Raw genomic sequence first — 12,741 nt, 5'->3', positions numbered from 1 at the left:
GCAGCCCAAGGTGACAGCCCTTCTGTTCAGCTCCGGGTCTGAGGTAGGTTTCCGTGACCTTTTCAACTAGGAATTGAATAACTGTTTTGACATGCCAGCAACCACTCTGGCATTTAAAAGTAACTTTATGAAAGTTCAGGATAGCTGTTTATACACAGCTTGATGTAACAGGCTACAAACAGCCACCACTCGCAGCACATCACGGAGCTCGCCGCAAAGCTCCTGGGCTAAGGCTCAGCGCTGCAGCACTGACCGGGCTTGGGAGGCCAGGCTACCTGCCCTCAGGGACTCACCGACTCTCCCGCTCCCACCTTCCAGAGGCGGGGCGTTACTGATCCTGAGAAGAAAGTGCAGAGCTTTTTCTGTGATGCTTGTAACTTACTTTACTAAACTGCAGAAATGCAAAAATGGAATTTAAAGTGTTGGTCCAGATAAGCTGTGCTACAAAATGAAAGGTTTTATTTGCAGCTTAACGCAAATTCGTGAAAAAAATACACTGCTCAGAATCTGACATGGGCTAAGTAAAACATTCTGTTATCTGAAAAATACTGCTAATATACCTCTGTCTTAAAATAATTCAAACATATAATTAAATTCTCATAGTTCTGGTAGGATGTTTAAGATCATGGTTTGCAAAAAGAAGAGTTACAGTAATTTAAATGCAGTTTAGTGAAGATGTAGATACATTTTATTTGTCAAGTGTAAATATCAGTTTCATTTAGAATATTCAAGTACAAAAAATGAAAACTTAGGACTGTTAAGAAAAAGTTAGAAGCCATTAAATCGTTCTGCAGATACTGAGGCACTGAATTCAAATATCCTTTACAGTACGAATTATCTAAATTTTTATCTTTAATATTCAGATGTTCATAGTAACTTTTTTAAGAAATATTTTTAATAAGATGATTCAACTTTATTATTTATTTTCCCTGGAAGACAGTTTGAAACAAGTATGTAATACAGACTCATGCAAACAGTGTGAAGACACCCAGTTCCAAAGGTACTTATCACCAGAAAAGGGCTTATTTACCTGAGTGTTTCTGCTTTAAACATGTTTCATCACAACAACCCATGGACCACAACACTGAAGCACATATTATGTAATTTGATGCAAAAGCTTAGGATCATGTTACCAGTTGGATAACTGTATGAAAAATTTTAAAGTTCTATAGAACTATTGAGCTTAAAGTCTCAGGTACATAACACGTTTTAAAACACCTTCCCAAAAGTTTACCTTAAAAGGTTCATCTTGGAATATGTATGCCATCAGAGCCGCAGTATAAACGAGTCCTGTACTTTCAAAGGCACCGACACTCTTGTCACAGCAAAGTGACAGCAAGCACTGGGCAGCAGGAGAAATGATCTCGGTTCATCACAAACCAACAACTTAAACTTCTAACAGTGTGTGAGTAACATCATCCAGTCTGGCTTATGTACTGACCTCATACTTCAACTGTGGCCTTTTGCCAGATATAGAGTAAGTGATACAGCATAAGTGACACAGCAAATAAAAACAGCAAGAAAATCAAAGCATACTTCTCACAGTTTAATAACTTTGCTTGTGATGGTCTTCTGTGATCTGGAACCTTTGTTTTACATAAAACTGGAGCTGGAAAGAGAAAAAAACCCTTTTGATTGGTACAAGAGAAAACCATATAGGAATAAACGTCACTTGTTTTACAAAGCTTTTACAGAAAGAGCAGATGTACATCGAGGATATGATAGGATATCTAGCCATGGGGCTCTGGAAAAGAAAAGAAAAAACAAACACCAAAATTTCTCGAGGGGAAGTTTTTCTGAGCTTCTCCAACTGTGGGCTTGGCCCTGATTTTGCAAACAACAGCCCATACCTTCACTTCCACAAGGTGATTGTAAATGGTTTTTCGCGTGTGGAATAAAGTCAGGGGAGTCCAAATCTAGTAACACTGGACTAAGTTGAGATGATAAGGTAAAAGACCCCTTAGCTTTATAATTCGAGGCACACTGAAAAGAAGCTATAAATTATATTTATACACTTTGGTCCTATGGATCCAAGGGTTCCACATCTGAGGATTCACCTGACTGAGGATCGAAAACACAATATTTGGGAAAAAATAACAGAAAGTTCCAAAGACAAAACTTGAATTTGCCACTTGCTGGCAACTATATACCCAGCATTTCCATTCTGTTTACATTGTTATTAGGTGTTATAAGTAATCTGTAGATGATTTAAAGTGTACAGGAAAATGTGCATAGGTTCTTTGCGAAAATTGTATATGAGGGACTTGAGCATCTGTGGATTTTGGTGTCCTCGGGGCATCCTGGAACCAGTCCCCCCCCACAGATAATGAGGGTGGTTAATCTTTTGAAATTCAGTGTATTCATTTTTTCTAGGCTCTGGGGGTGGATACATCAACGGACAAAACAGAGATCCACTCCCTGGAAGAGCTTATGTGAAAAGATCATACATGAGAATTCCTTCTTCCCCAAAACCATAAAATCCAGAGGCCAATTAAATGCACCCAAAACCGTGTGGATTTACTTCTCCGTAGTTCAAAAATGGGAAGCTATCATCATGGGCAATGTTATGTTCTCCTACCTTTTTGAAGGTAACTTACAGTATTCTGAAAATACCAGTCTGAAATATGATGTGGTCATAAACCTGAGGGCTGCCCTTTGGGGCACGGGAGAACCTGAGCTCCCCACGTGGAGGGGGCTGGGTGCTCAACAGAGCGAGCAAACAGGCAAAGTGATGAGGACATTTAAGTGGGAGAAATAAATGAAAAAAAGGAAGAAAAACCCCCTTATTTTCTAAGACTTCGGTTACGTTGTCTTTAACACATACCCCAGACCTACAAGCCTTGGGACCGTCCCCCACCTGCTACCAAGGCCGCCCCGATGCACGGGGGCCCTCTCTACCTTCCTCTGCATCTTTACGTCCACCACTCGTTTCACAAGCTCTGACATCAAAGCACAGGAGTTCCAATCGATAGCCTGGTTCCCTTTTTAAAATAAAAATTCTCATAAAATCATTATCAGAATTTGTTTTAAAAAAGTAAACCTAAGAATTTTTTTTATCAACTGTTATGTCTATGATTCCCCAATATACAGCCTCTGTCAGGCATGAAATGTGACACAACTAACGGGGGGAGGGGTGGTCAGCAGTTACTAGACGTGCCCTGGAGCAGCCAGTGTCCCAAGGTCGCTGACCCTTACGTGTTGTAGCAGATTTTTATTTCGTTCGTTCATTCACTTCAGACTTTCACTCAAGGATGCACAGAGCACGGAAGACGTGCCAGGTGCCCTTCTAGCTGCTGGGGAATCAATCAGCACAGCAAGAGGGATGAGCTCTCTGCTCTCAAGGAACTGATGTTTTAGTTGCAGGAGCAGATGGGAGTAAGGAGACAGGGTGAAGCGCCCTGAAGGTCGGGGCAGTGAGACAGGCGCGGGGTGGGGGGTGCTTACTTCTTGCGGTCCTTGTCCTTCCTCACGTTACCGCCCGGGGTCATAAGGGGCTGGTTTTGGTGTATCTCGGAGGTAGCTTTCTTCCTAGAGAAGGCGACTACTTCTTCCTCCAGAAGCCTTCTCTTCTCCTCAAGCCTCAGCTTCTCCTCTTGGTGCGCTCTCTTAAGGCGCTCAAACTTGGCCTGGAGCTGTGAAGTGAGGTTCGGTTCCCGCTGAGGGACGTGCTGGGGCAGCCCGTGCCCCCGGCACCTCCCCACTGCAGCCCTGCTCAGGCGGCCTGCACAGTGACATGTGGACTCGCTCTAACTTTAATTCTGAATGAGCTGCCGTGCAAAAAACGCTTGAACAAAACATAAAAACAGCCTCATGCCCAGACCTCAGTTTTTTAAACGTTTGACCTCTTAGAGTTTTTCTTTTGCTCTGCATTTTCCCCACAAAGCCTCTTCAAATAAAGTTTCAAAAATCCATTCTTAATAAAAGTGAGGGACAAATTACAAAAGCAAGTTGTCAAAAAGAGGGAAAAAAGCCCTTATTTTCCAAATAAATTTACTACGTGGAAGTGGAATAAATAGCTGTTGACTATACTGGTGAACCTGTTGGGAAAGCAAGTGTCAATTTAAATCAAGAACCTTAAAATCTGCTATGTTTTTCCCACGGTCATTCACCTTCTTGAAATCTAAACTAAATCAAAAAGCCCTGAATTTAGATTAAAGTTTTATACATAAAAATACAGTTGACCCTTGAACCTTGCAGGGTTGAAGACGCCAAACCCTGCTGGTTGAAGATTCGAGTGTGTCACAGCTCCGTAAGCACAGATGGTGCAGTCCTATGGACTCGGTGAGTGAAAAACATCCACGTATAAATGGGCCCGTGTAGCTCAAACCCAGGTGGTTCAAGGGTCAGCTGTACTGGCTGGGTTTACACCATAATTGGGAAAATATACCTGTGTCTCTAAGAGAGAGAACATTTTAAAATTCACTTATGCTAAATACACTCAGTGCAGTCATTAAAATGAGTTTTGCCAAAGTTCACAACATGAGAATTCCCTGGTCTGATTGTTGTTTATCTGAAAAAAGATCTAGAGGCTTCAGCAGGTTCCTTACGAATCAGCTGTGGTGCCAAGAACACAAGCACAACATCTAGAATCTGCATCAAAAAAATAGTTTTGATTCTCTGGTCTGGTTAGATAAATTTTCAATTAGTATTTTCAGTTCTGGGCAGCAGCCTAACATTTATACAAAAAGTAGGACTTGGTTTCCAGAAAAGATGGCTTATGATCACTCAGGAAATTCATCAGAGGCTGAGGGCAGAGAGAGCAGAGAGCTATGCCGCTTCCTAATAAAAATCAGATGTTCCAGATACAGAGCGGGCTGGCGAGTGAACCGGCAACCCTGATGGCAGGGTTTACAGGATAGGGTTGAAACAGATGAAGTAAGGCCCGAAGATTCTCTTATTCCTGAGGATGTCATTTCCAGAGGGATCAGTTCCTTAGTATTTGCTTATGTAAGTGGTTCCTTATAAAGGAAGGAAGCATGTTCTTTATAAAAAGAAACATAAATAAATCGGTGGTATGAATACACAGACTGGCAGCTCTCTGAGCATGCGTGCACCCCGTGGATTTGGGAGAGGAGCGGGGCAGCTGGCGGGTGACGCCTGGAAAGAGAGGCCACAGGGCAGAGTTACATTATGTGAACAGAGATACATCTCTGACAGACACTTAAACGGGGGGTGCACACTTTATATCCTTAAATATCCTGAAAGGTTATGGAGTACTTTATATATCATTTATGAGGCTGGCTAAAAATTCCAGGAAAACTATGAAGAGAAAAACATCTTAGAAAGGGGGCCGGGGGAATGTGACTTTTTCACATTCTGTGGAGTTCATGGCTTTCGTCAGTGACAGTCTGCTCCACCTGCAGGAAGCGCTCACTCACAGCTCCAATATTCACTACAGGGCCTTTAACTCAGACACATTTTCAAGTTCTTCTGTGCTGTTAAACTACTCGCGGATGCTCTGAAGCCTCTTTGGCCAATGTGGTACGCTGCTGTCTCTTGTAAACCTGCTTCTAAGGACACTATACATGCTGTTGTTCAGTGATCCTTTTTAAAGTATCCATTTTAAAAAGTGAATACCAGAGACAACACTCCTCTCTTGCCAAACTAGTCAGTGTCTTTGACCTCTGTACTTGGCTGGAGACCCCGGAAGTGTCACTGACAAGCACCCAGCGCTGCGGCTCAGCTGCACTGAGTGCAAACCTCGCTGCTCATCCTGGACTCCCCACGTCCAGGTTCTAGTGCAGCTGTACTTGTTTACTGAAAATTATCTAGAATACTTTTAGAAACAGGAGAGGCATAAATACTAAGTGAACAACTAACCAAGAAACAGACTTGCATATAGAATTCAGAAGTAGTGACATTTTAACGCTGGTCGTGCACTTCACCTGACGGATAAATATAACGCACACCTTTCCTTGTGGCGGGGAAGGGCTCTGCACCCAGGATGATGTTAACAAAAGATGCACAAAAGAAACCATTTAAACAGTATCCTGACGAGATATCTGCCCTGTGCATCTGCCTACTCTAGTTACCTGACGTTCACTGCACTTTCAGCTAACTCTGTACTATACATGAAAATCGGCCAAATTCCTACAAAAGGTGAATTAAGAGGTATTTGTTTACAACCATATTGCCAAGGATATTTTAATAACAAGGCCATCTAATACAGACTTAAGTAACGTTTTGGGTTACCTGCCAGTATCTTACTGATGTAACTAGCTTTGAATGTCCCACTTTGCCCAGCAGAGACCTGGTTTACACCTACCTATAGTCCAGTGTAACTACTAAAAAGCCTCCTTTCCCTCTAAAACTGCACTTACACTGACGGTAGATTATATGGCCCTCCTTGGTCCTTCAACTGATGGCTCTTTTTTTTTTTTTTTTTTTTAAATTTTTGTCTGTGTTGGGTCTTTGTTGCCTTGTGCAGGCTTTCTCTAGTTGCAGTGAGCAGGGGCTACTCTTCATTGCGGTGCACAGGCTTCTCATTGTGCTGGCTTTCCTTGTTGCGGAGCACGGGCTCTAGGCCTGCGGGCTTCAGTAGTTGTGGCTTGTGGGCTCTAGAGGGCGGGCTCAGTAATTGTGGCTCGCGGGTTCTAGAGCGCAGGCTCAGTAGTTGTTGTGGCACAGGGCTTAGTTGCTCCGCGGCGTGTGGGAATCTTCCCAGACCAGGGCTCGAACCTGTGTCCCCTGCATTGGCAGGTGGATTCTTAAGCACTGCGCCACCAGGGAAGTCCTAACTGATGGCTCTTGGGTTAATCATCACTCATGCGAGTGAAGATGACCCCCAGATGCCCTGCACCAGACCTGACTCTAACGTACCAGCCTTGCAGGATGAAACTGGTCATGAGGGAACTTACTAATATTATTGTAATATTAATGAAACTGGCCAGTAATCTGCTTCTAAACCTATATAATTACAAGTTTAGAACTCTTGTGACAACTTGGTTTAAACTGACTTCATTAGTTTTAATATAATGTTCTTAACACGAAACCGCTTGAATCACAAAAATAAGCATCTGTGAAGCACCTACTGACAAATAATACTTCCCTTTTTCTTTCAACCATCTGGTCACCCTGAATTTTCAGTTTCCTTTTAAACAATGCGCATCTAGGCAAAGTACTCTTTCGTGGGGTTTGAACAACCAAACCCCAACTACAAACCACTTCTACCTCTTCTCCCCTCACTGGAGAAACTGAGAACCACGATGTGTGAGAGGGAAACTCTTACCAGAGAAGCATCTACTAATCAGAAGAAAAACCAGCGCCCTGTTTCCTGCTCATCACGACTCCTTCTTCAATATTTGTATTTAAAAATAACTCCAGGGACTTCCCTGGTGGTCCAGTGGTTAGAAATCTCCCTTCCAATGCAGGGAACGCGGGTTGTATCCCTGGTCGGGGAACTAAGAACCCACATGGCGTGGGGCAACTAAGCCTGCATGCCACAACTACTGAGCTCGTGTGCCACAACTAGAGAGGAGCCCATGCATGCACCGCAAGGAAGAACCTGTGCACCGCAACGAAAGATCCTGGGTGCTACCGCTAAGACCCGACACAGCCAATAAATAAATAGATAAATAAATATTTTAAAATAAATAAAAAGATCTCCAAACTAGGGACTGTTTTCAAATAAGAGACTGAACAAAACAGAACACCCAAATGCAATATGAGACCTAAGATTGAATTCTGGTTCAAAAACAAAAAATCACCCAACAGAAAGCAACAATAAATAAAAGATAATCTGGGGACGAGTGGGGAAATTTGATTGTGCACTGGGGATTAGGAGAGTCTGTGCCATTGCTATTCCTGTTCTTAGGTGTAGTACTGGTACTGTGGTTATGGAGGAAAATGCACCTGAGCTTCAGAGATGCATGAAAGTGCCTGCGATAAAGTGTTGTGATGTCTACAGCCGGCTTTCAGACGACCAGGGAAACACACACACTAAAGACAGCAGAATGTCTATATTCTAAATCTAGGTGTGGGGAGACACAGGTACCCGTACTTTCACTTTCCCATTGTTTGGACTTCTTCAAAATAAAGATCAAAATTCAAATTATAAACAAGATTATTTATTTTACAAAACCACTCACTACAGGGTTTATTGAGATAGCAAGTACTATAAGGGTACTGAAAATAATAAATTTGTGGCATTAAATTATTTTACAAATAACTCTTCAGGAACTCTTACATCAGCAAGTTCATTTGTATTAACATTTCCGTCTTCTCTTAGAGATTCCTTTTTGCAGCTCATCCTTTTTGACCCTCATCTTAAATGTGGCCATTTATTTAAAAGCAGCCATTACAGTAAAGTCTACAGAAAATACCTTAACTCAAGTAAAACTAAAATTGACCCTTGGAGAACCAGAAGCAAACCAAACTCACTGCGGATGGTTTTGTGCCCAGGCTGCCCAGACCACCCACCTCCAGGAAGCCTGACTTCAAACTCAAAGGCTAGTTAACAGCTCTCAGAGTCACCTACTTCAAACAACAATCCCAAGGACTCAAATCTCTCAGAAAAGGCTTTATCAAGCAGCAGCTAAAACACTTCTGGCTCCTGGTTAAGGTATGTAAAACGCTTCTTAGTAACCTAGTCCTTTACAAGTCCTTGATAAACCACTTCTAATGGAAGACACCCTGTTCAAAAAGGCAAAAATTTTTGTTTCCAGCCTCTGCTTTTTTTTGGAAGTCTGCATCCAAAGAGTACGTGTTAAAATACAACAGCTACTTTTTAAGGAACAGCTAGTTTTCAAAACCATCTCCGAATTCTTGAGATAATTATCCCCAGGTTAACAGGACACCCCAAATAAGTGCACATCCCAACAAACCAGCGCACTTGCCTCTCTCTCAGCTTCTTTCAATACGGCTTCTTTCTCCTTCACACGCTGCACAAACAGCTGCTTCATTTCTTCCTCCTTCCTCTGACGTTCACCGTAAAATTCGTGCCTTTTGGCTTCGTAGGTCTCCTGAAGACTGAAAAATTATTTATGGTACTCTCATGTTAGCGAGATTACATCACAAACTTGCGAACACTCGGTCCGTGTTAGGCCCCGTGACCATCACAGCACACGTGGCTCCAGGGAGCGCGGATCTGTCTGCGGGGCCCTGCTTTGCCGGTGCTCCCAGAGGTGCTCATCTCATCCCAGATGGATTCCTCCTTCCACCTCTGTTGGTTCCTTCCCTCCCCTCACTGCCACGTCCGATCACCAGGCTCTGGGGGCTCAGCCTAAGACCCCGACATCACTTCAGTCCCGTCTTGTTTTGATTTCTACAGACACCGTGTTCAGCCCAACTTGATCTTTGTGCTTTTCTGCCTTCGCTACTGGAATAATCTCCCAGCTGAGCTCTAGGCTTTTAGTTCCTCTCTCTTTCATTTCGTCCTTCCTGCCACTCCTAAGATTTTTCCACCAAAAACAGAGGTCTCCTTATCTTTTTCCTCTGTATTAGTTATATTATCTACAGGATAGCAGCACTTCAGAAACTTCACAGTCTGGCCCAACAGACCCAATCCCCCTAAGGTTTCAGCTGTACCAACCTAACCTTTGTTCCTAAGACGTGCCACACGTTTCATGCTCCAGCCACTGCCCATTTCCCAGCCCTCCCTCTACTCACTAGCCCTGTCCCTCGCTTCTCCAGTCTCCCCAGCTGGAATCCACTGTTCCTCCCAAGCACTTCCATGGCTCTTTGTTTATACCTCTTCCTGGCATTTACACCCCACCTGCCTCTCTCTCTTAACAGCTCAGCATCTCCATAACCCAGCTATCCAGTAGAGCCCTCCAGATGTTTCGGTTTCTTCATAGATGTTCATCTAATGATAGAAACTGCAGGGAAGTAGAGCCAGTTTAACCAAGCGGAGCAGGGACTGTCCTGGAACTCCACGGCCAGTGCCTGCCTGTCTTACTTGTGGCATTTCAGAAGAACCACAGACCTTATATCTGGCAATGCAGGGCCCTTCCATTTCAGCTCACTTGGAGAATATCCCCAAGGTTTTAACAGGGAACACAGATTCACTTTCCAGCTGTGTCACAGTTAGAAATTTCTATTACTTATAAAAATATAGCTAATTTGATTTAAAATGTGATGAAATTCAGGAATTTTACTAATCTTATAACTGGAGAAATCTTTCATGGCTAGAACTGTATAAATTTAAGGAAAAACGAAGAAATGTTACACCATAGCACTTACAGCTGAGCATGAGTGTGTGGTACTCAGAGCATGTATTCCAAGGAGGAACAATCCTACACATTGTCTTTAAGAGCAAAGTTCATAAATGCACAGAATGCCCTAGATAACGACATAAATGCCTCTAATCTCGAGGCATTTTACTTTTTATAAGGTTTTTTGTTTTTCTGTGTTTGTTTTGGTCTTATTTTAAAGAAGCCTCTAAATCGATCAGGTCACCTTCGCCCACATTTCACTGGTCCTACACTGGACTGATAGCCTTTAGTGGCAAACTTAGTTTAATCAAAGTTTTAAAAAGTTCTCACTAATTTACTTACACAAGCACTTGAGTTGTCCAGGAGGAAAACCAAGCCACCTGGCAAAGAGAAAAGACCAAACGCTTGCGGAACAGCTGCTACCAGCAGGGGCTGGTCTGGACTCACTAACTCCAGCAGGGGCTGGTCTGGACTCACTAACTCCAGCAGGGGGCTGGTCTGGACTCACTAACTCCAGCAGGGGCTGGTCTGGACTCACTCACTAACTCACTCACTCCAGCAGGGGCTGGTCTGGACTCACTAACTCACTCACTCCAGCAGGGGCTGGTCTGGACTCACGAACTCACTCACTCCAGCAGGCGCTGGTCTGGACTCACTAACTCACTCACTCCAGCAGGGGCTGGTCTGGACTCACTAACTCACTCACTCCAGCAGGGGCTGGTCTGGACTCACTAACCCCCGCAGCGCCATGAAGAACAGAGCACTAACACTGTCCTTCAGGTGAGAAGACGACACTCGGAGAGGTAAAATCACCTGCACAGAGGGACAGAGCGAGCAAGTACAAAGCTGGGGCTGGAACCTGATCAGACGTGCTCCAAAGCCTGTAACCCTAACCAGCATAAATCCCGCCTACAGTGATGCCTCAGCAAGAGGTAAAGAGGAAACACTGGTCCCGCGTGTTCTGCATCCATCACACATGCCCACTGTGACAGGTAAACTTACAGAGCCAACTGCAAGGAAAGAGACCGCACTGTCTTTAAAAGGTGGTAATGAAACTCTGAGAGGGCCTGCAAGGAGTGGCTGTGAAACCAATACAACCACTGTTGACTGCCATGGATCTGAGAATGAAAAAGAGCTCTCCTGCTGCCGTGACGTTTAATGCAGCATCCTACCCTAGTTGCAAACATCACGATTGAAGGCAGAGCTGAAAATGAAAGAGGAAGAAAATGCATCCTTGATTGCTCGTGCCCATCAGGAAAACCGCTGCGTCCCCCTCACTCAGGACCTCCCTGAGCTCCAGGTGCAGCTCTCACAGGCCTGATGAGCATCTACCACAGACCAAGTGCAGAAAGACACAAAGTTTATGACACAAAAAATTATGCCAAACAAACACTTAAGAAACTCTAAAATACCACACAAATCTCCCTTCCTGACTCTGAGGGCCCAGAGCACTTCAGTGATGATGGTAAACGAGACTGGTTTTTGTTCATCTAAAATAACTTGGGGGTTTGAGGTTTATAAAAGCATGTTTCATGTAGTTTAATTAAGTAAAACATCAGTTAATTAAGACTACAGGGGTACACATAAGGCCGACCCCCTGGACCTCATGACAAGCATGAGATCGGTGTGGGTACATGGGGACACAAACCATGACTCAGCACAACCGTTCAAGTGAAATAGAGATGGAGACACTGCGGGGCTGCAGAGAGAAAGGCCGGGCCATAAAGAGCAGAGCGCAGCCTAACAGGCTCATGTAACTAACTGTTCTTATTGATAGATACCATACTGAGGGACAGATTTCACATGCCAACCAAATTATAGTGACTGTTGTTGTACACATCCCAAATTAAATGGGAAGATTCCTAAGAAAACAATATAAGTTCTTAAACCCACACTGGTGAAACCTTCCTAGACCTCAGGCTATAAAGAACTACAGGAATTCTATCAAATAATTTATTCACAAATGAGAAAGCACCAAGAGGAGAGAGATTCTGCTGCGCCTGACCCAAGGAATCCCATCTCATCAGGACTGCAGGCCTGGGCAGAGCAGAGGGCCACCAGCTCCTGGGCAGGTGGGCAGGGCCTCCCTCACACTGAGCTCGAGCCGCCGGCCTTCTTGCTTGTCCTCTGCAAGCAACCTGCAGCCACTGCTCCTGCCCACTCTGTCACCTGGCCTCCACTGAAGAGCCTCCCTTCCCAGTTTTCCATTCTTCACCTGTCTGGTGGGCAGACACTCCCCAAACTGAGGAAATGCTAAAAAACGGCTGTTCTGAGTGCCCGCCCACCGTGTCTCTCCCCTGTTGTATTCTTCCGGTTACCTTCGGAGACCTACTTCTTCCCACGGGATGCATTCTGGTGGGACAGGCAGGCTCACGCCCACCCAGCCAGAACACGGGCACATGTCCTAACCTGGGCCTGCTCGACATCCCCCTTCCTGGAAGGAAGGCTGGAAATGGTTTGTTCATGAATGAAACTGGTTTTCTCCCTTCAAATCTGCAAGCCCTGGGCTTCCCTGGTGGCGCAGCGGTTGAGGGTCCTCCTGCCGACGCAGGGGACGCGGGTTTGTGCCCCGGTCCGGGAAGATCCCACA

The 12,741-nt window shown here is 44.4% G+C and overlaps 1 protein-coding gene across 1 annotated transcript in view; it reads right to left on the bottom strand.

Moving 5' to 3' along the window:
• Positions 1-672: 672 nt before the first annotated feature.
• Positions 673-12,741, bottom strand: part of SEPTIN10 (septin 10) — a 53,898-nt gene continuing 41,829 nt past the window's right edge. The window contains exons 9-11 of the mRNA XM_007452602.1: positions 8,835-8,967; positions 3,445-3,632; positions 673-1,609 (exon numbers count right to left, since the gene is read on the bottom strand). Of these exons, the coding sequence (XP_007452664.1) occupies positions 1,594-1,609; positions 3,445-3,632; positions 8,835-8,967 (337 nt within the window). The 3' untranslated portion in view covers positions 673-1,593. The remainder of the gene's footprint in view (positions 1,610-3,444; positions 3,633-8,834; positions 8,968-12,741) is intronic.

The sequence above is a fragment of the Lipotes vexillifer genome, unplaced genomic scaffold (genome assembly GCF_000442215.2).
Source record: "Lipotes vexillifer unplaced genomic scaffold, Lipotes_vexillifer_v1.1 scaffold2655, whole genome shotgun sequence".
Taxonomy (NCBI): domain Eukaryota; kingdom Metazoa; phylum Chordata; class Mammalia; order Artiodactyla; family Lipotidae; genus Lipotes; species Lipotes vexillifer.
Note: the sequence above shows the minus strand (reverse complement) of the source record. Positions and strands in the feature narration are given on the sequence as shown.